The 26,286-nt window shown below is 42.0% G+C and overlaps 1 protein-coding gene across 2 annotated transcripts in view; it reads right to left on the minus strand.

The window, feature by feature from the left end:
- Positions 1 to 2,496: 2,496 nt before the first annotated feature.
- Positions 2,497 to 26,286, minus strand: part of LOC143286883 (choline/ethanolamine kinase-like) — a 52,061-nt gene continuing 28,271 nt past the window's right edge. For both annotated transcript variants that reach the window (XM_076594793.1, XM_076594792.1), the window contains 8 exons: positions 20,420 to 20,645; positions 17,096 to 17,229; positions 14,413 to 14,532; positions 10,754 to 10,812; positions 8,210 to 8,294; positions 7,424 to 7,523; positions 4,942 to 5,112; positions 2,497 to 2,984 (listed from right to left, as the gene is read on the minus strand). In XM_076594793.1, coding sequence (XP_076450908.1) covers positions 2,907 to 2,984; positions 4,942 to 5,112; positions 7,424 to 7,523; positions 8,210 to 8,294; positions 10,754 to 10,812; positions 14,413 to 14,532; positions 17,096 to 17,229; positions 20,420 to 20,645 — 973 coding nt within the window. In that variant the 3' untranslated portion in view covers positions 2,497 to 2,906. The remainder of the gene's footprint in view (positions 2,985 to 4,941; positions 5,113 to 7,423; positions 7,524 to 8,209; positions 8,295 to 10,753; positions 10,813 to 14,412; positions 14,533 to 17,095; positions 17,230 to 20,419; positions 20,646 to 26,286) is intronic.

Genomic DNA, 26,286 nt, shown 5'->3' on the forward strand with positions numbered 1-26,286 from the left:
CAACCCAATTTTACACTGGTCATCAGTCCAGACTATCCCAATTTTACATCTATCCCAATTTTACATCTATCACAAATCTTGTCCGACCCAATTTTACGTTGGTCATCAATCCAGTCTATCCCACCTTTAAATCTATCACTAATCTAGTCTAACCCAACTTTACACTGGTCATCAATCTAGTCTATCCCAATTCTAAATCTATCACTAATCTAGTCTAACCCAATTTTACACTGGTCATCAATCCAGTGTATACCAATTTTACATCTTTCACTAATCCAGCCTGTCCCAACTTTGAATCTGTCACTAATCCAGTCTGACCCAACTTTACAACCGTCATAAATCTTGTTCAACCCAACTTTACATTGGTCATTTATCTTTGTTTAATCAGACTTTACATTGGTCAACATTCCAGTCTAACCCAAATTTACATCAGTCATAAAACCAGTCCGCCGTCAATTAACAGTTCATTTTAAAACATTATAATAAAAACACACTTTTTTTCACATTTCTGTCTCACAGCTGCTTTCCTGAGTCATATACACCAGCTCAAACTCTAGAGGAAGATAGCATGCTCCTGCTGGTTTGACTTAAAAAGAATTTTTTATTGCCCTTAAAGATTTTTTGAATGCCCAAGATACACCAGAATAATATGATTTAAACAGCGTTCTCACTGCGAATACCGCAATCGATTTATCGCCCTTTAAAAAAAAGTATATGTTCAAATATAAAATTTTAGAACGTCAGTTAAGGAGCCACGATAGTGTAATGGGTAAGACAGTTTCTTCTCACCCGAACACACAGGGTTCGAATCTGGTTAGGACTTTTTTTTTTCTTTTCTTTTTTTTTTTTTTTTTTAAACCTGAAGCTTTATAATAACAAACCAAACACAGAACACATTTTAATGATTAGATTTTTTTTTTAAAGTGTATCACAAGTGAGTCTTGAAGGCCTTGCCTCTCTTGTTTCATTTGCAATGTGAGCAGTTTGATCTGCTTCCCCCTGCTGTCAGGTCTTCCGATTCATCTCCATCATTACCCCCGAAAACGGAGTATGGCTGCCTACATGGCGGGGTAAAAACGGTCATACACGTAAAAAGCCCACTCGTGTGCATACGAGTGAACGTGGGAGTTGCAGCCCATGAACGCAGAAGAAGAAGAAGAAGAAGAATCTCCATCATGTCATACTCACTCTTCTTCCTGTTTAAACCATGTCCAGGTTCACTACGTCAAAGCCCAGATTGCGGCACCCTTTTTGGGATTACACTGATGTAAAATTGCTGTAATGCTATACTTGATAAAAAAATTTTTTTTTAAATCCTGTATCACTAGTCATTTTTGTGCGATTGCTGGGTAGTCTCTGTGCTTGAAACCACTGCTCAAGGTCCTTGTTGACCCCAAAAAAAACAATTTTCCAGTGAACCCAGTGACTGAGAAATACATACTAACACATATCTCTCTATCTCACTCACATCAATACGCACATTGTCATCACTGTTTACAACAAACAAACAAAAAAACAAAAAAAAAACCCTCCCAAGTTTGCATAACACAGCAAATCATAATTACAACCACAACAAAAATTTCCACTTCAATTAAAAAAATAGCGAGACTTTAGAGGACACCTCTGTACAAAATGCATCCACCCATTGTAGCCCTAAAAGTAGTCGACACTTGGTACACAGTAAATTTTTACATGGCAGTATAAATAGTTGGTCTTCGCCAATCCAGCCACACACGCTGGACCAGAAAGGCTTTACCGGTGGTGTGTCTCACGGGCAAGCATAAGTTGGTTGTCTTCCTTTCCCCAAGCATTCTATGGCGCTGCACACAGGCACGCTCATTCATTCAACTGTACGCAGCTGACACTCACTACCTCACATCACACACTCTACTCACATGTATAATTTTCTTTACCCCTGCCATTAAATCCTGGAACGTATGTCCACTTGCACGTACTTGAATATGTAGTTATGATTCCTTCATTCATTCATGTGTGCCAACACACTTGTGAGCACACCCAACACATTTACTCTTAGATCCATCATCATCTTTACCTCTGCGCTGAATTCTGAAGCGTATGTTCACAAGTATGCATTTGAATGTATATATATATATATATGGATGTCTCTTTCTGATGGTATGTCATGTGCATGTCTGAGAGCACGCACACGAGTGTATGCATTGTACGTGGGCTGAGCATAAGCACTCCGGTGTTTGGTGTAAGAATGTGTGTGTGTGTGTGTGTGTGTGTGTGTGTGTGTGTGCATTTGTTTTCTTTATGTTTGTTGCTCTCTCTCTCTCTCTCTCTCTCTCTCTCTCTCTCTCTCTCTCTCTCTCTCTCGCTCGCTCGCTCACTGTGTGTGTGTGTGTGTGTGCGCGCGCATGCTTGTGTGTGTGTGTGTGTGTGTGCGCGCATTTGTTTTCTCTATGTTTGTTGATCTCTCTCTCTCTCTCTCTCTCTCTTGCTCCCCCTCCCACCCTCCCTTCCACTCTCTCACAGGTCCATTAATCCAATCCAACCCGACACAACAATGAACAGAACATGATATGGCTCAAGAGGGCGAGAAGTCACATACACAGCAGCAGCAAGTGTGTGCTCCCAGCCCAGACAGACAGAACCGCCACACCCCTTCCCTCTCCCCCACCATACCTCCACACCACCACCCTCCTCCCTCCTCCCACCTGGCTGGCTGGCTGGCTGGCTGGCTGGCTGCAGACTGATGATGCTGCGCGATGCTGACGACTGGGACGATCAAGTATTTTGCGGTGATCAGGCACACTCTTGTTTCCCCTGAAAGGCAGGGCATCATCACAGGAGATATTCTCCGCTTGCAAAACGCCAAGTTCGAACCCCCAACCACCCCCACCCAAACCCTTACCCCCCGCACCACGTGTTTTCACGGTAGTTCAAAGGCCGTCGGCTAACAACCGTGGAAGTCTCTCCTTCAACTTGAAGTACTCCTCAAAGCGACTGACTGCATAGTCCTGTAAAAAAAAAAAAAAAGACAAAAAAAAGTGCAAGTGACTTACAGAGAAAATTCCTCTCTCTGATGACTTCTCTCTCTCTCCCTGAATCCTCCACCCCACCCCACCCCCACCCTGCAACCCTCCCTCTCTTCTTCTGCAACAACAATACCCACCCACCTGAACCCTCCCTCTCTCTGCAACAACAATCCCCACCCACCCCACCCCCTGCAACCCTCCCTCTCTTCTTCTGCAACAACAATCCCCCACCCCACCCCACCCCACCCCCACCCTGAAACCCTCCCTCTCTTCTTCTGCAACAACAATCCCCCACCCACCCCACCCCACCCCCACCCTGCAACCCTCCCTCTCTTCTTCTGCAACAACAATCCCCCACCCCACCCCACCCCCACCCTGCAACCCTCCCTCTCTTCTTCTGCAACAACAATCCCCCACCCCACCCTACCCCACCCCCACCCTGCAACCCTCCCTCTCTTCTTCTGCAACAACAATCCCCCACCCCACCCCACCCCACCCCCACCCTGAAACCCTCCCTCTCTTCTTCTGCAACAACAATCCCCCACCCCACCCCACCCCCACCCTGCAACCCTCCCTCTCTTCTTCTGCAACAACAATCCCCCACCCCACCCCACCCCACCCCCACCCTGCAACCCTCCCTCTCTTCTTCTGCAACAACAATCCCCCCACCCCACCCCCACCCTGCAACCCTCCCTCTCTTCTTCTGCAACAACAATCCCCCACCCCACCCCACCCTGCAACCCTCCCTCTCTTCTTCTGCAACAACAATCCCCCACCCCACCCCACCCCACCCCACCCTGCAACCCTCCCTCTCTTCTTCTGCAACAACAATCCCCCACATAGACTAGAAATGAGTGTGTGGAGGAGGGGGTAGAGGAGGTGCAGGGTAATTTGTGGTGTATGTGTGTGTGTGTGTGTGTGTGTGTGTGTGTGTGTGTGTGAGAGTGTGTTGGAGCTCATATACGTTTATATGTATTTGACTGTGCTTTCATATCTGATGCGTTTTTGGGGCATATCTGTTATGCATGTGTGGGTGTATGTGTGAATGTGTGTCTTCATGTTTTATATTTATTTGCTTATTTATCATCATTGTTGTCTTATTTATTTAATTATTTATTTATTATTATTATTATTTTATCATTATTTTCATTTCTACTACCTTTTTTTTTTTTTTTCTCAAGGCCTGACTAAGCAGTGTTGGGTTACGCTGCTGGTCAGGCATCTGCTTGGCAGATGTGGTGTAGCGTATATGGATTTGTCCGAACGCAGTGACGCCTCCTTGAGCTACTGAAACTGAAACTGAAACTCCCCCACCCCCACCCTGCAACCCTCCCTCTCTTCTTCTGCAACAACAAAGAGCACTTCTCTTCTGACCTCTCTTTGTCCCTGTCATGACAATCAGGATCAGCACTGACTGTGGTTGATTCATGGCAGAAGGAGAAGACGACGAAGAAGAAACAACCCCTCCTTCAGAGTCCCATACAAACTCTCTTGGATCAGCTTCTCTTTTGTCACACGCACGCATGCACACACACAAACACACACTCATATACCACACACACACACACACGCACACACACCTATACACACACACATATATATACCACACACACACATACACATACACACACACAGAAATAGAGACTGTCTGTTGTTGGTGATGTGGTTTGTGTGTGTGTGTGTGTGTGTGTGTGTGTGTGTGTATTTGGGGGCTAGGGATGAGAAGATAGGGTTGTGTGTACATGTGTGTGTGCATGCATGCGTGTACGTGCATGCGTGCGTCAGTGCACGCGCATGAGCGTGCCTGTTTATGCATGTGTGTGCCTGTGCTTCGGGACGGAACCCCCCTTCCCCCCACCCCCTAACCTCCGTCAGACCAGCCACCACCACCACCCCCAACCCCCCTGGCCCCCCCACAACGCCCACACCCCCTCCTCACCCAGTAGCAGAAGTCAATGCTGGAGGAGTGTCCCTGGATGGTGGCCCATGTGGCCCACAGGAAGTGGGAGGCCAGGGCGAAGGTGTTGGTCTCCGCGTACATCTGTCGCAGGTCTTCCTCGCTCACCACGTCCTGCCCGCACGCCTTCAGGTAGTGCCGGAAAAACTCGTACTGTGTCCGCAGAAAAATGACATGTGGTCAGTGTCTTTTTCTATCAAGAACTTATACTGTCCACAAAAAAAACAACATAATACGAAGTCAATGTCTTTTCGATCTAAAAACTCTTACTCTTCACCAAAGGAATTTGAAGTCACTGTCCTTTCAGTCTAAAACTTGTACTGTCTACACTGTCTTTTCAATCTAAAAACTCATACTATTCACCCAAAACAATATGAAGTCACTGTCCTTTCAGTCTAAAACTTGTACTGTCTACACTGTCTTTTCTATCTAAAACTCATACTATTCACCCAAAACAATATGAAGTCACTGTCCATTCAGTCTAAAACTTTTACTGTCTACATTGTCTTTTCTATCTAAAACTCATATTATTCACCCAAAACAATATGAAGTCACTGTCTTTTCAGTCTAAAACTTGTACTGTCTACATTGTCTTTTCAATCTAAAAACTCATACTATTCACCCAAAACAATATGAAGTCACTGTCCTTTCAGTCTAAAACTTGTACTGTCTACATTGTCTTATAATGTCCACCGAAAAACAATGTGTGGTCAGTGTCATTTCAATCTAGAACTTGTAATGTCCACCCAAAATAATAACAATTCACCACTGTTTAAATACAAACTTGTACAGTCTGCCCAAAGTCAATGTCTTCCTCTTTTTATTTCAATTTTGTTTTGGCAACACACTGATAATTTGCATAAGCATTCACATCCGAGAGAACACAGGGACAAAAAAGATGAAGCACAAATAAAACGCTTACAAAATTAAAAAATTTATATGTTAATGTCGAGAGGTATGCCTGATAATGTAGACAGTTTATAATATTAACAACAACAACATCTGGTTAAAATATTACCTGCAATGTGTGGAATGAATGTATGAAACGGTGTATGTGATATTTTTACATTTGTGTCTTCGTTATATTCCTCATAGCTGATGTCGTCTTTTTACAGTTATGGTCCCAATGTTGTTTACTTGTCTGTGTTGTGATAATGCACCTGACCAAATTTCTCTAGTTGGAGACAATAAAGTTATTCTTATCAATCTTATCTCATGTGTACCTGTTTGTGTCAAGAAAGGTATCTTTGATAATGCTCACAGGAAGATAATGATACACATGTGTACCTGTTTGTGTCGAGAAAGGTATATTTGATTCTGTGCACAGGAAGATAGCAATACACAATGTGTACCTGTTTGTGTCAAGAAAGGTATCTTTGATAATGTGCAAAGAAGATAGCAATATACAATGTGTACCTGTTGTGTCGAGAAAGGTATGTTTGATAATGTGCAAAGAAGATAGCGATACACAATGTATACCTGTTTGTGTCGAGAAAGGTTATCTTTGATAATGTGCAAAGAAGATAGCGATATATATGTGTTCCTGTTTGTATTGAGAAAGGTATCTTTGATAGTGTGCACAGGAAGATAGCGAAATAAGATGTGTACCTGTTTGTGTCGAGAAAGGTATCTTTGATAGTGTGCACAGGAAGATAGCGAAATAAGATGTGTACCTGTTTGTGTCGAGAAAGGTATCTTTGATAGTGATATAAGATGTGTACCTGTTTGTGTCGAGAAAGGTATCTTTGATAGTGATATAAGATGTGTACCTGTTTGTGTCGAGAAAGGTATCTTTGATAGTGATATAAGATGTGTACCTGTTTGTGTCGAGAAAGGTATTTTTGATAGTGATATAAGATGTGTACCTGTTTGTGTCGAGAAAGGTATCTTTGACAGTGATATAAGATGTGTACCTGTTTGTGTCGAGAAAGGTATCTTTGATAGTGATATAAGATGTGTACCTGTTTGTGTCGAGAAAGGTATCTTTGATAGTGATATAAGATGTGTACCTGTTTGTGTCGAGAAAGGTATCTTTGATAGTGTGCATAGGAAGATAGCGATATAAGATGTGTACCTGTTTGTGTCGAGAAAGGTATCTTTGATGGTGTGGATAGGAAGACAGCGATATAAGATGTGTACCTGTTTGTGTCGAGAAAGGTATCTTTGATGGTGTGGATAGGAAGACAGCGATATAAGATGTGTACCTGTTTGTGTCGAGAAAGGTATCTTTGATGGTGTGGATAGGAAGACAGCGATATAAGATGTGTACCTGTTTGTGTCGAGAAAGGTATCTTTGATGGTGTGGATAGGAAGACAGCGATATAAGATGTGTACCTGTTTGTGTCGAGAAAGGTATCTTTGATGGTGTGGATAGGAAGACAGCGATATAAGATGTGTACCTGTTTGTGTCGAGAAAGGTATCTTTGATGGTGTGCATAGGAAGACAGCGATATAAGATGTGTACCTGTTTGTGTCGAGATGGGTATTTTTCGGGCTCCACACAGAAGGTCTCCTCATCGTAGCAAATGCACCATTCACAGAAATGGTTGCCCAGGTCAAAGCCCCTGCAAAGTGGTGTGCAAAAAATCTGGTTCTCAATCTGGTGTGCAATATGGCGTGCAGTGTGATGTGCGGTGTGCTCTGTAATGTGGTGTGTAATGTGGCTGACAATGTGGTGTGTAATGTGGTCTGCAATGTGTTCTGTAATGTGTAATGTGGTGCGTTGTATGGCCAGCAATGTGTTCTGTAGTATCTGGTCATCCATCTTAGAAATGCATGAATGTGATGCTTGCAGCCCCCCCAAAATGAAAAAAAAGAAAGAAAGAAAAAAAAAAAAAAAAGAAGGAAATTCACCTTTAATATGGAACTAACTCCTGAAAGCGGCTTTGAAAAATGCATGGTTGATAAAGTGGGGAGGGGCTCGGGCGGGTTGTGGGAGTGGGGGTGGGTGGGGGGGGGGGGGGGGGGGAGGCTGGAAGGTAACGAGCAAAGCAAGGGGGATGCAGAAGGGGGAAGGAGGGGAAGTATACATATCAATACTTTCAACAAGCTACTAAGGAAACAGAACTGAAAAACAAAAATAACACAAACTTTTAACTTTCAAAACCATTGTTCAATTCGTTAACTTCAGATAAACCTTTTTTTTCTTTTTTTCAAGCTAATGTTTGGCTACTTTTAATCTTAATCAAAGCATCCACACTGTCAAGTCAAGGGTTTATATTGCCGGTAACAAACTGTACACGATACCCACCTGTAGTTGTAGTTTCCATACTCCCAATCGATTATTGTCATCCTCTTCTCCAGGTCTGTCTCCTTCTCATTGAACAGTATGTTCCCTGTACAAAGACACGAAAGAGACCCAGGCTTTGACACACAACCGACAGACCTGGAGGAATCTGGTGAACTTTCCCTCTGTGCCGCGCCCCGTATCGTTCGTTCTTTCTTTAGTTTAACGTCGTTTCACTGTAAGTGATATTAGACGAGGGTAGGAAAAAAAATTGAGTTGGTGGAGAGGGGTGGGGGGGGGGGGGAATTACTGTGTACGCATGCGAGTAAGTGAAAGTGTGTGTGTGTGTGTGTTACATACAAAAATATATTGATTTAAGTTTTGTTTAAAAAAAACCAAAACAAAAAAAACACCACCATAGCAATATAACATATTTCTAATGAAAAACTAACTATAACAGCGAACCAACTGTAATGACTCGGGTGATCCATTTCATTGACTATTTTTGTGTTCAGATTTTTCAGATTTAAGAAAAAAACCAAAAAAAAACAGTTACTTATCAAACATGTGCTAATCTAATATCTAATAAAATCCCATGAACAGTTAAAATACCACAAAGAAACAAGTATTACCGAAACTTGCCAGATGTTTTAAGATTACCGAGTCGAATGCGTCACAGAGGTAGACGCTCCTGACAGTCTTCTGTCTTGTGGCATCCTTTTCCTTAACTCTTTCCAGACGAAGGAATGCTCACGCATTCCTACACAAAACGTATTCGGTTTCGGACGAAGGAATGGAATAGCATTCTCCGAAAGTAAAATTCCATCATGCGCTGTACACGTGATTTTGTGATTAGCCAAGCAGAGTGCGCTATTCTGGGTCACTCCACAATCGAACAGTATGATTGGTTAGTCTATGATGTGTGGCCTGTCTCGCACACACGCTGACAAAGTCACTGACCGGTCGTCTGCTCGCATGCCAGCCTGTCAGCAAAGCGGGCTCTTCTCAAAATGTTGTGAAGCGAACAAGGCAGTGACGGCAATGTTTTTGGGTTGCCGAAGTACTTGAAATGCTACAAACTGAAGGGTCGGACATTGAAGAGGTGGATGACGACGAAGAAGAAAGCAAATTTAATGCAGAAAGTGAGCATGGGTATGGTGATTCGGGGTGAAAAATTGGCAGTATTTCCTACACATGGCAAAACTGTAAAAATAAGATGGGAAATTTGATTTTTTTTATATGTAATAGCTCAACACGTAATAAACCAGTTCTGAAAGTTTCATTTTCTTACACAGTATTTTGTATTTTTTGTAATTTTTTTCCAAACCCTTACAAATGGGCCGTTTGTGGGGAAAAGCAAGGGAGAAAACTTGTCGTCCCGAGTGAGTTAACATTACCACCTCAGCTATCCATCTCCTGTTAAATTAAATAAAGGTGCTGGTCGCACTGTTGTTGTTTCTTATCATCATATCTTTGTCTACTAAATTTTTGTTATGACCTTGTACACCAACAGAAATCATAATACCTTTATGTTCTCCTGAGGGGACTTTTCTGGATTAACTCTCTCCATACAAACGGCGAAATTGATGATGTTAACAGCGTTTCACCCCAATTACCATCATCAACATATTGCAAGCGGAAGGCTCTTATACTGAAGAGGTGAATGTTGACAAAGAATACCACAATTCTGACAACGGAAGCTAAAGGTTGGGTCATTCAGACACCCACTGGACATCTGAGGGGTGTGTGTAGAAGAGAAGAGAGGACTGGCCATACTGAGTGAGTTAAAAACTTTCTTCATCTCACCTCTCTTGCTCAGACTCCCAACTGGCACAATGTCATCTCACTATCTACTATGATAATCAAAACATTCGACGCTAAATACTGGACCAATGTTTTCTCGTTTTGTAATTTAAATGTATTTAACTCGCTCAAGCACCAGCATAACAGTGTTAACAAAACAGAACCCAGCCAGGGGTTGCCATAAAAATCTTCTTAAAAAAAAAAAAAAAAAAAATCTAAATCAGCTGATAGTTTTAACGCCCGAAACAGAACCAGCTGTGGACCAGACCAAGCATTTAGTCAGAAATGGGTCACAGTACCACACACACACACACACAAATACACTCACCCACCCACTCACCCCCCCACAGATACACAAACACACACACACACACACACATACACAAACCACTATATACACACACACAAACCACAACACACACACACTCATGCACGCGTGCACGCACACACACGCACAGAGATACACAAACACACTGTCACCACCTACACCTTGACAACCCTGATTTACAGCAGTTATTATTAACTGAAATTACTTTTTGTCAGCTGAACTTTCTCCATCAGGGTTGGTCACCCAGTAGTATAGCACCCTCAATTCACTTCTACAGCGGCAACCGCCAAGGGACATTCTTCACGGGGTCACAGGATTTCATGTGTGTATTGTTTTAGTTTTGGTTTGTGTGGGTGTCTTTCTGTTGTTTTTGGTTGTTTTTTTTTGTGTTGTTTTTGTTGTTGCTGTTTTATTGGTGTTTTAATATCTTGTCTTACCTTCCTGTAAATCGTTGTGACAAAACACGACTGGCGAGTCCACTTTGCTGAGGATTTCACTGCGACACACAACAACACAGCAACAACAGGTTATTGTCTGACTGTTTAGTTCTTGTGTCTGTCAGTTCCCAAGTCTGTTTGTTCTTCCTTTTCTGTTTGTTTGTCTGTTCACTGGTTGGCAACTTGAGTGTCTGTGTGTGTGTGGGGGGGGGGGGGGGGGGGGTTCCTGTGAGGTGTGTGTGCATTTGTGTGTTCACAAATATGTGTGTGTGTGTGTGTGTGTGTGTGTGTGTGTGTGTGTCTCTCACTCACTCAGAGAGAGAGAGAGAGAGAGATACACAGATAGATATCTTACTTCCTTTTGTCCCTAATCCATGCAACCATGTGCATATATGTGAATATGTAGATGGGCACACACACACACACACACACACACACACGCACACACAAACACACACTCCTTCTCTCTAATTAGTGCTGACAGATGTTGCTAATACTGCTGATGATGAAGAACTCACAAGCTGAGGCTTAATAACCGTGTTCATTCACGCTTTCTGTCCCACTCGTTTCATCAAAGTGTCACGAACAATGAGAGGGGCATAACATCAACAATGCCATAATGCAGTTAATACATGGAGGTTGCCAATATCATCAATAAAAATTACTGTCCGTGCAGCTGTGCAGATCACCCACGAGTTCAGACAAAACTTCCCTTCTTCTTCTAATCATCATAGTACTTCAAGTGGATCAGTTAGCATCATTCACTTTTTGTGGATGAATTGAAGTGTGTGTGTGTGTGTGTGTGTGTGTGTGTGTGTGTGTGTGTGTGTGATGTCATGTGTATGTGTGCATGCATGAGTGTGTGTGTGTGTGTGTGTGTGTGTGTGTGTGTGTGTGTGTGTGTGTGTGTGTGTGTGTGTGTGTGTGTGGATGCCATGTGTATGTGTGCATGCATGAAACAGTGAAAGAGGAGGAATGGCAACATGTACGAGCCGGCAGATGCATCTACATGAGCAAAAACCATCTGTATGTCTGACTGCATAGGCATCAACATAGACCTGCCTGTTTCTCTCTCCGTCTCCGCTCAGTCTCTCTCTCAGTCTCGCTTTCTCTGTATGCATACAGATACAAGCTCTAAATCACAATGTTTTTGAATTAAATCAAAACATAAATTCTTCAGAGATGAAAAAAAGAATAGAAAAAAAAAAGGATTCTGAAAATACATGTATGCATGTTGTTGTGAAAAAAAAAAAAACAACCCGGAACAGTCACTGACAAGTCACTGTCTCCAGACATTTCTCCCCCCTTCTCCCCCCCCAACCTTCATGTTTGAAACTCTCTTTAATGAATCTGACTAGGGAAAATACTTTCAAGGATTAATAATTATAATCATACATGCTGCAGCCCCCCACCCCTCCACCCCCCAACCCCCACCACACCACCCTACCTATTCCCCATGTCACGGTAAAACATCAGACAAAAGCTATTTCAAAAATGAAAACAAGAAAAAGGCGAGGCCTTAAAGACTCACTTCTTATACACACTGAAAAAAAAAACAACAAAAAAAAACTTTATCAAAATCAGTTTGTTGAAATGTATTCTCTATTCATTATTATAATCATTAAAGCTTTGCGTTTAAAAAAAAAAAAGAAAGAAAAAAAAAAGGTTTCAAAGCAGATTCGAACCACGGATATTCAGGTCGAGAACAAGTGGTTTTATGCACTGCACTAACGCAGCATTCAACAATGATTTTCAAAAATTATTATTTGAGCATGTTTGTTTAGCGGTAATCGAAATGAAAACGCCGTTTAAATCATGTTATTTTGGCATTTCTTGGGCATTTAAGAATTTCTTTCAAGTCCGAGGTAACGGAAACGTTCCCATCACCTGAAACACACTGCAATGTGTGTTCAATATTTATAGAACTGCAGAAATCCGTGTTTGACTAGCACTGAAACTATGACACCATCCATTCAATTTCTCTTTTCTGTTCATTCTAGTTAAACCAGTATCCACTTTAAAACATTCATATGCAGTAAACACATCCATGAATATTTAAACAATTCTTTTAATTCGGCAGTAAAAGAGATGTTGCCATCGCATCAGGTTTTGCAACATGTCAAGATCTGCACAAACCAGTGCAGACAAGGCTGACCTTAGTGAAATGGTCGATTCAAATTTTCTTTTGTGCTCCTTCTAGTACTTCAGAATATTCATATGCCGTAAACACGACAATAATGTAGTTAGTGTCACTGTATGTGTTCTGTTCAGAATTTGTATTTGTTTGCTTTTAATTGCGAACAAGAAAAACGATGTCATGGTGTCTGTTAACAAGACGTTCGGGCAGCTGAAAAGGGGTAACAGCATTTTCGGAATCCAGAACCAGCATCAACGAAATAAACCGTTGATGATTTGGAAATAAAGTTAAAATAAAATTCGGGAGACGTATAACCTATTATTGGTATGACTGTGAAGAATTTTTTTCCTACTATGTTTAAGCCAAATTTGGTATTGGCCGACAATGTATTTCCAGAAAAAAAATGGCAATGTTAAAGTTTACCACGGACACACAGACACAGACAACCGAACACACCGGGTTAAAACATAGACTCACTTTGTTTACACAAGTGAGTCAAAAATGAACAAACGAGAACAAAACCTTATCAAAAACATACGACAATGTAATTAACTTCTTTTATCTGCCCAACACCCACCCCCCACCTTGTTCCCACTCCTACTCCAGTCACATGTTGTACCACTCATATCACCATTAGGTAAAGAAAACACCTGCACACAAAACAATATTCTGTTGCCTTTGTTTTCTACACAAGCTGTAGGTTTATAACCAGACATTTTACCTTCATTCTGTTACGGTCGGTCTCTTTGTTGTTTCTTAATTAATAAACTAGTAAAAACATCATTCAACAAAAATGGAGCAAGTATCTTTATTGCTGGGCAGTCAAAACCTGTCGCTCTGTTGTTTTAATTAAGGAGTAACACATCAATCAACAATGATATAACACATATTTCTTGTTGTCCAAGCAGAGAAAAAAAAAGTGCAAACAATAAATGTACCGGCGAGACATGTTTTCGTTCTACTGTTGCTGTTGACCCAAAGTACAGCCCCTGTCACCAACCCCTGACACCCCCCTCCACCCCCCCACCCCTTCCATATCTGTCTCCACCTCTCAATAACTTCCAAAATTAAAACAGCTTAGTTCAGCATAACACTCCAGGGCAATGTCAGCTTGCTTACACTGTGATGGAAGCATGGAGAGGGATCCTGTTAGAATGTGTGTATGCACTCACTGAAGAGAATGCGTTAAAAAGCAACTGCATTGTGTGACCAAAAAAACAACAACAAAAAACATGGGTGGTTGGGGCAGGGGGTTGGGTTGGGTATCTTTTAGAAGACGTGTGTCTCTCTTTTCATGTCCTGGTTCAAGGTAAGGTGACATTCTATTCAAACATCACAACAACCTCATTTGAAATTCAAATTTCTGAATTTTAACAGCTTGTAAACAAACGCATAAGATCCTAAACACACAAACAGGTGAATAAGGATTGTTACATGGACTCACATTGCTTACACATGTAAGCCAACAAAGGGAACAGATACACAGCGAGGAAAACCTAGCCTGTGCAGCTGTGCGACTCACATCAGAACATTGAATTCCTTCTCCATGTCGATGGCTTGAAGACGCAAAATGGTTTCAGTCTCCGTTTTGTTCCGCATGTTTGTGTGAACTGAGAAATTGTTCTGGATTTCCGAGATCCACCTGCAAAATGAAGAAATTAGCTCTAATATGTGCAAAATAATTTGAGAGTAGGAAAAAGGACAACTATTTTCTTTGGGGTTTATTTACCATTTTTTGTTGTTCTCTTTCCAGAATCTACCCCTGTGGAATGAATTTCATTTCATGGGGTGGTGCCAGCAAATCCAGGATTTATGTTGTGTTATATACATTTTTTTTTTGTGGGGGTGGGGGTGGGGGGTTGGGAGGTGGAGGGGGTGGTGGTAAGTTTTTGAATCAGTACCTAATCCTGCCATTTACATCCTGAAGAAAAATGTAATTCTGTGTAGCAGAGAATGTTTCAAAATGAGATGGATATGGTACACTACGACTTTCAATCTTTGTGTCTTGGGTTTCCATCCCAGTATCCATGCCTGGAGGATTATAGATGGGAGTTGAGGAGGTTCATATTTTTGCCGATCTCCCAGGTCAGCATAGGTGTAATACTGCTCGTGCTTTGATCCCATTCGTGGGTATATGAACGCACTGAGCAGCATACACATCAACCCCTTTTCTGCTAAACCTGGTGAAATTACATCAGGGGGGCGTGAATTCAGTGCAAGCAGTAATTCTTGTGTACTGGTTAATTGACTTTACTCAACACAAGTGATAAAATAAAAAGTTTTTTTTTTAGAAAGTCGGGATCAAGTGCATGACATTTCTGAACGCTTTGCATTTTGGTCACAAAAAATTCTTTCGGGCTTAAGTTTTTATAAATTAATCATTATTTCACTTTAAATTCAAATTCAGGTGGAGCATTTCTAAAACTGTGCTTTATCACTGATGGAAACAAATTCCTAACTTTCAAAAGCTACATAACCCTCTTGTGCAAATGACAGCATTTTGAGTTTGTTCTCTGACAGGGTATGCACTCTTAACCCATTCAGCCCCGAGAGTTTACACAGGCTTCCCTGCCATGTAGATGTGGAACCACGTAGCAAATATACTGAAACTGACCAATTTTTCACCTCAAAATCGACACATTTGGACCAGCCGGAAACACCCTAGAAGTTAGTTCTCTACGCTTGCAGTTCATGCGTATGTAGGAACCACTTAGATGGAACAAATTTGGACACCCTAGCAATGCTCAGGTGCAGGGCTGAATGAATTATGTAAGCATCCATGACGGGCGCAATAGCTGAGTGGTTCAAGCGATGGACTTTCAATCTGAGGGTACAGTGCTCGTATCAGTAACCATGCCTGGTGGGCAAAGGGTGGAGATGTTTTCTCATCTCCCAGGTCAACATATGTGCAAACCTGCTAGTGCCTGTACCGCCTTCCTGTGTTTATGCATGCAGAAGATCAAATGACTCTGTGTTTGTAAAGTGCTTAGACTAGAGCTTGGTCAGGTCTTTGACCCAGCAAGATAGGCACTATATGAGTACCCATATCATCATGATCATATCATCATCATGTCAAACAATCCTTCTTCATTTGTGGGCTGCAACTCCAACGTTCACTTGTATGTAACTGAGTGGGCTTTTACGTGAATGACTGTTTTAACCCAGCCATGTAGACAGCCATACTCTGTTTTCGGGGGTGTGCATGCTGGGTATGTTTTTGTTTCCACAACCCACCAAACGCCGACATGGATCACAGGATCTTTAACGTGCGTACTTCATCTTCTGCTTGCATATATACACAAAGGGGCTCAGGCACAAGCAGGTCTGCATATAATGTTGACCTGAGAGATCGGAAAAATTTCCAACCCTTTACCTGCCAGACGCCGTTACTGAGAATCGAACTTGGGACCCTCAGATTGAAAGTCCAATGCTTTAACCATTCGACTATTGCACCTGTCATAGACTGAAAGCACAACACTACAACCACTCGGCTACTGCACTCGTTGTCAAACAATCAAAAAGGCCCTATGTTTCAAAGGTGCTTTGAGCTTGGTCTCTGACCGAGGATAAGCGGTATATATAAGTATCTATATCATCATCATCATCACCATCATCATGTCAAATAATCCAAAAGGCCTTGTAGGATATCTGTATCATCATCATCATCATCATCATCATGTCAAACGATCCAAAAGGCCCTGCAAGCTATCCATATCATCATCATCATCATCATCATCATCATCACCATGTCAAACAATCCAAAAGGCCCAGATGCTATCCATATCATCATCATCATCATCACCATGTCAAAACAATCCAAAAGGCCCAGATGCTATCCATATCATCATCATCATCATCATCATGTCAAACGATCCAAAAGGCCCTGCAAGCTATCCGTATCATCATCATCATCATGATGTCAAACAATCCAAAAGGCCCAGATGTTATACATATCATCATCATTATCATCATCACCATCATGGTGTTTAACAATCTAAAAGGACCTGCACGCTATCTATATCATCATCATCATCATCATGCCAAACAATCCAAAATGCCCTGTACACTATCCATATCATCATCATCATCATCATCATCATCATGTTCAAACAATCCAAAAGGCCCTGCAGGCTATCCACATCATCATCACCATCATCATCATCATCATCATGTCAAACAATCCAGAGGGTCGTGCAGGCCCTTGCCTCTTGATGACGCTGAACATCCAGCGAGGCTTTTTGCACAGGGGCATGTCCAGGGAGTGGAAGTTGGCTAACCGCTCCGCCACAAGCTGCATGATCTCTGACCGCGACAGGTCTGTGTGCTTCAGGGTCCGGGCCTGCACACAGCACAGCAACAGTGGTATAGAGAGAGGTAGGAATGGTAGTAGTGCAGTAATATCAGTATCAGTATCGGTATCAGTATCAGTTGCTCCAGGAGGCGTCACTGCGTTGGGACAAATCCATATACGCTACACCACACCTGCCAGGCAGATGCCTGACCAGCAGCATAACCCAACGCGCTTAGTCAGGCCTTGAGAAAAATAAAAATAAAAATAAAATACAAAACAAAAAATAAAATAAATGAAAATAAATAAATAAATACAATAAAATAAAATAAAATAACAAAACAAAACAACACAAACAAAAAAAGCAACAAAAAACAAAACAAAACAAACAAAAAAAAAAAAATAACAGTAGCAGTGCAGTAACAGCAGCAGCAATAGAAATGGCGGCACTAACAGCAGAAGCAGCAGTAGTACTAGTAGTAATAGCAGTACTCTAGCAGTAGCAGCAGTAGTAGTTTTGTTTCCAGTTTCTTAGCAGTAGGAGTAGCGATAGAGGTAGGGACAGTAGCAGTGCAGTTACAGCAGCGGCTGTAGAAATGGCAGTAACAGTAGCAGTAGTAATAGTAGTACTATAACTGTGGCAGCAGTAGCAGTTCTGTTTTCAGTTTCTCAGCAGTAGCAGCAGCAGTTTTGCTTTCAGTTTCTCAGCAGTAGTAGTTCTGCTTTCAGTTTCTCAGCAGAAGTAGTTCTGCTTTCAGTTTCTCAGCAGAAGTAGTTCTGCTTTCAGTTTCTCAGCAGTAGTAGTTGTGTTTTCAGTTTCTCAGCGGTAGCAGCAGCAGCAGCAGCAGTTCTGCGTTCAGTTTCTCAGCAGGAGTAGTTTTGTTTTCAGTTTCTCAGCAGCAGCAGTAGCAGTTTTGTTTTCAGTTTCTCAGCAGCAGCAGCAGCAGTTCTGCTTTCAGTTTCTCAGCAGTAGTAGTTGTGTTTTCAGTTTCTCAGCGGTAGCAGCAGCAGCAGCAGTTCTGCTTTCAGTTTCTCAGCAGGAGTAGTTGTGTTTTCAGTTTCTCAGCAGCAGCAGCAGTAGTTCTGCTTTCAGTTTCTCAGCAGTAGTAGTTGTGTTTTCAGTTTCTCAGCGGTAGCAGCAGCAGCAGCAGTTCTGCGTTCAGTTTCTCAGCAGTAGTAGTTTTGTTTTCAGTTTCTCAGCAGCAGCAGTAGCAGTTTTGTTTTCAGTTTCTCAGCAGCAGCAGCAGTAGTTCTGCTTTCAGTTTCTCAGCAGTAGTAGTTGTGTTTTCAGTTTCTCAGCGGTAGCAGCAACAGCAGCAGTTCTGCGTTCAGTTTCTCAGCAGGAGTAGTTTTGTTTTCAGTTTCTCAGCAGCAGCAGCAGCAGTTTTGCTTTCAGTTTCTCAGCAGTAGTAGTTCTGCTTTCAGTTTCTCAGCAGTAGTAGTTGTGTTTTCAGTTTCTCAGCGGTAGCAGCAGCAGCAGCAGTTCTGCGTTCAGTTTCTCAGCAGCAGCAGCAGCAGTTTTGCTTTCAGTTTCTCAGCAGTAGTAGTTCTGCTTTCAGTTTCTCAGCAGTAGTAGTTGTGTTTTCAGTTTCTCAGCGGTAGCAGCAGCAGCAGCAGTTCTGCGTTCAGTTTCTCAGCAGCAGCAGTTCTGCGTTCAGTTTCTCAGCAGGAGTAGTTTTGTTTTCAGTTTCTCAGCAGCAGCAGTAGCAGTTATGTTTTCAGTTTCTCAGCAGTAGCAGCAGAAGTTGTTTTGTTTTCAGTTTCTCAAGGACACTGTGTCCAGACAAATCTGTATACACCACATGACCTGGAGCATAACCCCCCAACGCACAATTCCAGCCTTGATTGCACATATAGATAGATAAATAGATAGATAGATAGATATAGATATATACTTGTGTACCTATCAAAGTGGATTTCTTGCTTCAAAATTTTGCCAGACGACAACAACACTTACGCTGCCATGGGTTCTTTATCAACACTGTAAGTGCATGCAGTATAAGGGACTTCGGTTAACCGTCTCATATGAAATGACTAGACACTCAGTTTGACTTTCCAGGCAAACTTGGGAGAAAGAACGAGAGCAGGATTTGACGACTGGGATTCAAACCCAGACCTTCACGGATAATGCAGTTTCAAATGAAGATGAGCACGTTAACTTCTTCTTCTTCTGCGTTCACTCGTATGCACACGAGTGGGCTTTTACGTGTATGACCGTTTTTACCCCGCCATGTAGGCAGCCATACTCCGTTTTCGGGGATGTGCATGCTGGGTATGTTCTTGTTTCCATAACCCACCGAACGCTGACATGGATTACAGGATCTTTAACGTGTGTATTTGATCTTCTGCTTGCATATACACACGAAGGGGGTTCAGGCACTAGCAGGTCTGCACATATGTTGACCTGGGAGATCGTAAAAATCTCCACCCTTTACCCACCAGGCGCCGTCACCATGATTCGAACCCGGGACCCTCAGATTGACAGTCCAACGCTTTAACCACTCGGCTATTGCACCCGTCAGCACATTAACTATTCTGCCACCTTCCTTCTTAAACTGAAACTGAAAACCGAAACAGCAGCATCACAAGCAGGAATGGTTGTAATGGCAGCAGCAGTCGCAAGAGCACGTAACAAGAGCACCAGTTCCAGCAGTAATAGCAGTGGCAGTGCTAGTAAATGTACCGGTAGTTTTCAGCTTCACTTTCAGTTTCAAGGTGTCAAAACCATGGAGACTGGTCCACACCATTACACCGTATCTACTCTATTAACAAAACAAAACAAAAAAGAAAAGAACAGAAAAAAAAGTATTAATAATAGTAGTAACAGCAGCAAGTTGATCTTCTCCCTGCTGTGTTTTATTAATCACTGACAGAAACAATGGGTTTTTTTTAATATATATATATATATAAAGAATGTGACAACTTACTGCTTTGTCTTTTTGAATGGAAATGTTGGTTTTCAGTAAACAAAGCCAAAAATTAAAAATGTAAAAAAAAAAAAAAATTAAAAAAAAGAAGGGGAGGGTAAATTTTTACAGACTTTTAAAAAAAATTTTTTTTTTTTTTAAAGGACTCAAAAAAGGCACATCATTTTGAACTACCCCCCCCCCCCCACCATCTCCCATCCCCCCCGCCCCTCCAAACTTCTAAAACCTGTCTGAACCATGCCCACACACCCACGTCTCCATGCCTGCCACACTGTCGCCTCTCACACCGATAAACTCTTCAACTGTCGTCTCACCACAATAAACTCTTCAATACGCCCGTCGAAGAACATCCCATAAGGCTTTGGGCCAAGACGTTTCTCGGCCAGGAGGGCGAAGACCACAGAGTTGTGCACCAAAACGTCCATGCTAGATGTGGTGATGTGGCCGTAGATGCGTAGCAGCACTTGGATCGGTTCTCCCTGCAGCGGGGAGATGCCTTTCGGTAACCGGCACAAGTACAAGTAGTTGGACATTCCTCCACTGAAACACACAAACGTATATTAATCAAATGGGGGGTAGACCTTTTCTGCTGATTTCATTGCATTCTTTTGTCCGTAATATGTTTCAATACTGAAGACATCCATCAAAACCTCTTGATTTATGCCTTTCGTCATCCAAACTCTCTCTTTCCATATCAACCCCTTGAGGGGCCATGGCCCTTATTGAATAAAAAGATGTCCTTGTCCATATTAACCCCTGACCGTGCTGATGACATAAAGCATACATCACAGAAAACAATTGTGTATGCTGTGTTAACGTACACTGTGAACGTCCAAATCAAATACCATGCTCTTTGTTTTGACCAGCGTAGCAGAAAAGTCACCTTACCCGATTTCATGTAAATCATATAATTATCATCTGAAATCCCTCCCTCCCTCCTCCTCCACATGCCCCCATACTCCTATTTCTTTTTTGCCATATTTCACTGCTTCAGGAGTGCGGTGCATTCACTGAATGTGTTTCAGTCTTGTTGAATATGCAGTGGTGCGCAAGGATGAGTGAACATAAAACACAACAATTTTCTGTGCTTTTTTCATGTTGATGCAATTTTGAATTGAATCTCTTTGTGCGTTGTGCTCTCTGTGTTTTATTTTGATTTGGGAATGAAATACCTCACATCGATCAAATTGTGACAGACTGTTCTTGCAATGGGCACACTTGGCACATGAGCTGGATAAGAATAAGTCGAGATCTGATCAAAACTACATTTCACTCCCAGATCTAAGTAACATACACTATGTTCCAACTTGCCTTTAAACAGGGCAGGGAAAAAAAAAAGGCAAAACAGGACTGACTTGTGTGTTCCCTCCACAAAAGCCACCAACCACTGCATGCATTTGTCACTTTACACAACAGAATAGAGACGAGTGTATACAAGGCACAAAACTTTATTAACAGATTGAAAGGTATTGCAAGTTTCTTTTAGGAAAGAAATGGAAGAACCACATCACATACATTCCAAAATTGGAAAAACAATAATATTGTTATATAGAACTGGGAGCGAAAGATGTTGAACCTAAAGATTCATCCCCATTATGTTAAAAAAAACATTTGGCCTATGTTTTGGTCAAAGGTGTGTGTGACCTCTTTCTCTTTGTTGGTTGTCAGAATATAGTATCATATTAATGTCCCAAATGCCAGCAGATTCTGCACTCTCGTGAAAATGGAGTTGAAATTGGAATTAGGAAGTTACACAGCTGTTGCCAACATGAGAAACAATTTCTGTCAGAATATAGTATTATATTAACGTTCCAACTGCCAGCAGATTCTGCACCCTAGTGAAAATGGAGTCAAAATTATTATTAGCAAACTGTTGAGAGAAGTGAACGTGTGTACAAACGTGTGTGGGCGCAAACATCCTGAAGCAAGTCAATTATGAAAGAGGAAGTCTACTGGTATCAGTATCCTATTTCATTATTTGTCGAGTCACTGTTTGTGTCTTACTTTGTGTGCATGTGTGTCGGTGTGCATGTGCCCATACACAAGCATGTGTCTGAGAGAGAGAGAGTCTGTGTCCCTGTGTATCTCTGTGAGTTTTCATGTGTATATTGTCTGTGTGTATGTGCGTGTGCGTGTCTGTGTCTGTGTGTGCGTGCACACATGCACACGCACAGAGCCCTTGTGTATGTGTGAACACCTGTGAGCGAATGCAGACAGCCTGGAGCCAGCCAAGTTAAAAGATAAAAATAATATCAGAACGATCAACAAGTTTTAATTACTTAATTTTGCCTGAAGGTTTGGAATACAAGTTTATTTTTGTTAGGTTTTTGGGGTCTTTTTCTTCTTCTTTTTTTCATGATATAATCTGTAATTACTAAAACACTATTTGAGTATTTCACTGTTTTCAGAACACCACTTATTGTTTGATATCTCCAATACTCATTACTCAATGCATGAACAATGGGATAGATCTGAGCATGATATTAAAGGTTCTTAAATATAATTCCAAGTAATTTGCAACACCATTAGCTAAATTAAGTCATATACCACTCTGCAGTAGGGCACTTGTTGTGAGTCATTTCTAAATTGGTAAACAGTATATAATCCTGTACAAATGGTATGTGTGTCTATGTGTGTGTATTGTATTATGTTTACTGTGTATACAAAAAGGATGAATCTGTGAATGTGTGCTAGTGTTTGTGTGTGTGTGTGTGTGTGTGTGTGTGTGTGTGTGTGCATGTGCCTGTGTTATGGTGGGTGAGGGGGGCATATATATATATATATATATATATATATATATATATATATATATATATATATATATATATATGCATGTTTGAATGTATGTTTATATGTGTACAAGTATGTGCAGTGCTAACGTGTGTGAAAAGTTTCCTTGTTACATAATGAGTTGTGTATAAACAAAAATATGACTGTGTATCAGTTTTTAAAACACCTTGACCAGGTTTACATATAGTGTGCAATACAAGCATAAATTACTGTTATTGTTATTACTGTTACTATTATCATTATTATTATCATCATAATTATCATAATTATTATTATCAACAAAACAACTGTTTTCTACAGTTGAACATGAATAGTAGGCACTTGTGCAACACACACACACACACACACACACACACACACACACACACAAACAAACAAACAAACACGGTTCTCTGATTACAATGCAATAGGCGTCCTTTTCACAGTCCATGGAGACTGACTAGAACAGTAGAAGACTTTTTAAATGCACATGACATAGATATACCTGCAGGTACTTTTCCATGGTTGAAACCCGATCCTCTCTCTCTCTCTCTCTCTCTTATGTGCATGCGCACACACGCACGCACGCACACGCACACACACACCACACACACACACCACACACACACACACACATACACCACACACAAACGTGCATGCAGGCAGTAACCATGCATGCTCACACACACACACACACACACACACACACACACAAGCACAACACACACACACACACAAACATACACCACACACACACACACACAGAGACACACACACACCACACACACAAACATACACCACACACACACACAGACACACACACAAACATAACCACAACACACACACACACACAAACACCCCCACCCCACCCCACCCCCTCCAGCCCCCAACACACACACCACCCACCCACACCCACACATCTCTGATTATGGTGCACCTGGCGTCTTTCTGGCAGTTCTTCGTGACTGACCGGAAGACATTTACCTACATAGTACATATATATGTATATATATATATGTCTGTTGGTATTTTCCCGTGGTTGATACCTGATCATTTGAAACACACACACACACACACACACACACACACACACACACACACACACACATACACACTGCTTTGAAACCACTGTCAGACTGTCAGAGGTTGAAACACCTGACCCCGAGAAAAGTCTGTCAGTGCAGCACACCCTAGCCCCATCCCCCAACCCCCTAATCTCTCTCTCTCTCTCTCTCCCTCTCTCTGACCCCCCTTGACCCTTGACACGATTCAAACCTAACCCCTTTCTCTCTCTCTCTACCTTCGGCCCTTTCTTGTTTGATTAGCGAAGGAGTACTTCGGACCGATTTTCCTATCTCAATAACTCACAAATGGACTGAATGAAACCCAGGCCAGGTAACTTACACTCCACATCCCCCCCACCCCCCCCCCTCCCAAAATAAAGTTTTCTGCAAGAATCAAATCCCCACCCCCACCCACCCACCCCCCAGCCCATCCCCCACCCCCTCGCCCCATAGATTGCGTTTCATTTTTGGCTCACTTGTGTAAACAAAGTGAGTATTTTTTAACCCAGTGTTCGGTTGTCTCTGTGTGTGTGTGTGTGTGTGTGTGTGTGTCCGTGTGTCCGTGGTAAACTTTAACATTGACATTTTCTCTGGAAATACTTTGTCAGTTGACACCAAATTTGCCATAAAGATAGGACAAATTCAGTTCTTTCCAGTCATCTTGTTTAAAACAATATTGCACCTCTGGGATGGGCACAAAAAAATAAAAAAGAAGCCTAATTATATGCTAACTGCATTTACTGTTATATTTATATTTTTTGTATTCTCTAAACTTGGCACTTTGACCTCTTATTTTGACACAACAACAAGAGGAGTCATTATTATCATTTTTTGTTCAAACAGGAACTTCTTTTGCTAAGCATGGAATTTTTATTTATTTTTCAAACGTTTTGGTGCAGATAGTAAAAAAGGGAAATTACTCTGTAATTAATGCTAGGGGACTTAATTTAACACAAGTGAGTCTTGAAGGCCTTGCCTCTCTTGTTTAACTTAAACTGCCAAATATATATTATTGTTGTTGGGTTTTTTTCTTTGTTGTTGTTTTAGTTTGTTATATAATTTTTGTTTGCTTTTGTTTTTGTCTTGGGGTGGGGGTGGGGGTCTTGGGGGGGGCAGGGGGAGCGGGTGGAGGGGGGTTTCCACAAGTAGGTTCAGTTTGTCAAGGCACAAACACAAACTATTAGATCTAGTAAACATTTCAGAAAACAGTGCAATGTTACAACAAGTGATGAGCAAGTGTTGTTAATTTACAATTAGCACCAGCATTAGAACTGATGACACACTTCTGCACACTATCTTCATGTGTGAACACACGGGAAACGCCCTATAATACAGTTACCTCCAGAAGTGTATCAATCATCACACTGCTAAATACTAATAAATATTCATCACAATCCCTTTAAAAACAAACGTCTGTGGCCTTTCATGCCCTGCTCTCATGGTGACCTCAGTTTCGATACCCCTCCACTTCCGTGCTTGTGGTAATGTCGTCAGTGTCGGCAGATTCATGGGGGGCTGTTTGTTTGAGGGATGTGGTGGCGGTCTCCACTCTGGGAGGGACACTCACTCAGTCTGGCTCCGCGACTAAGCCATTATTGTCGTTAGTAGGGGGCTTAGTAGGTGGTGTCCTAAGTACGTTAAAACAGAACAGGCACCACTGAACACCACCAAAGTGACTCAGCAGCAGTGCAGGGTCTCCTCTGGTGTGTGGCCTCCTGGCGACCTAACATCGATGGTTCCCTGTGGACTGCCGACGCTGGAACTGCGACAGACGAACCCGGGTGTGGCTGTGTATGGGGGAATCTAAATGAGCGGCGTGGGAGTAATGCCACTGAAATGGTGCAGATGATGGGGCAGCAAAAAAAAAAAAAAAAAAAAAAAAATCATTTACACAGCAGACATACAATCTCCTCCCCTAGTAAAGAAGCACTGTCTTTTATCTTTTGCTGCTCATCATCCGGCCCGTTCACACAGGATCCTATCACGACAGCATTGTCAATGTCATTGAACCTGCAGCCTTGTTGTGCAGTGAGTACATTGGATTTTGACCTGAGGACACACACGACAGGTCCCAGATAGGACAACCTCTGTGCCCAACTTCACTTGCAGGGTTGCACTGACCTGTTTACCGGTCAAAATGGTTTTTTTTATCATGAACTCTCTCTCTCTCACACACACACACACACACACATCAGTAAAAGATTTAACAGGTTAAAGTTCTGATAGCTTTTAACAGCCGTTAGGGCAGTGAATTCATAATATCCACTATGTCTAGGGCTTCCAGCATCGGAAGGTGGGCCCAATTCTCTCAATCTATCTTAAACTTCCACACCCGAAGTAAGGTACCC

The sequence above is a fragment of the Babylonia areolata genome, chromosome 10 (genome assembly GCF_041734735.1).
Source record: "Babylonia areolata isolate BAREFJ2019XMU chromosome 10, ASM4173473v1, whole genome shotgun sequence".
Classification (NCBI taxonomy): Eukaryota; Metazoa; Mollusca; class Gastropoda; order Neogastropoda; family Buccinidae; genus Babylonia; species Babylonia areolata.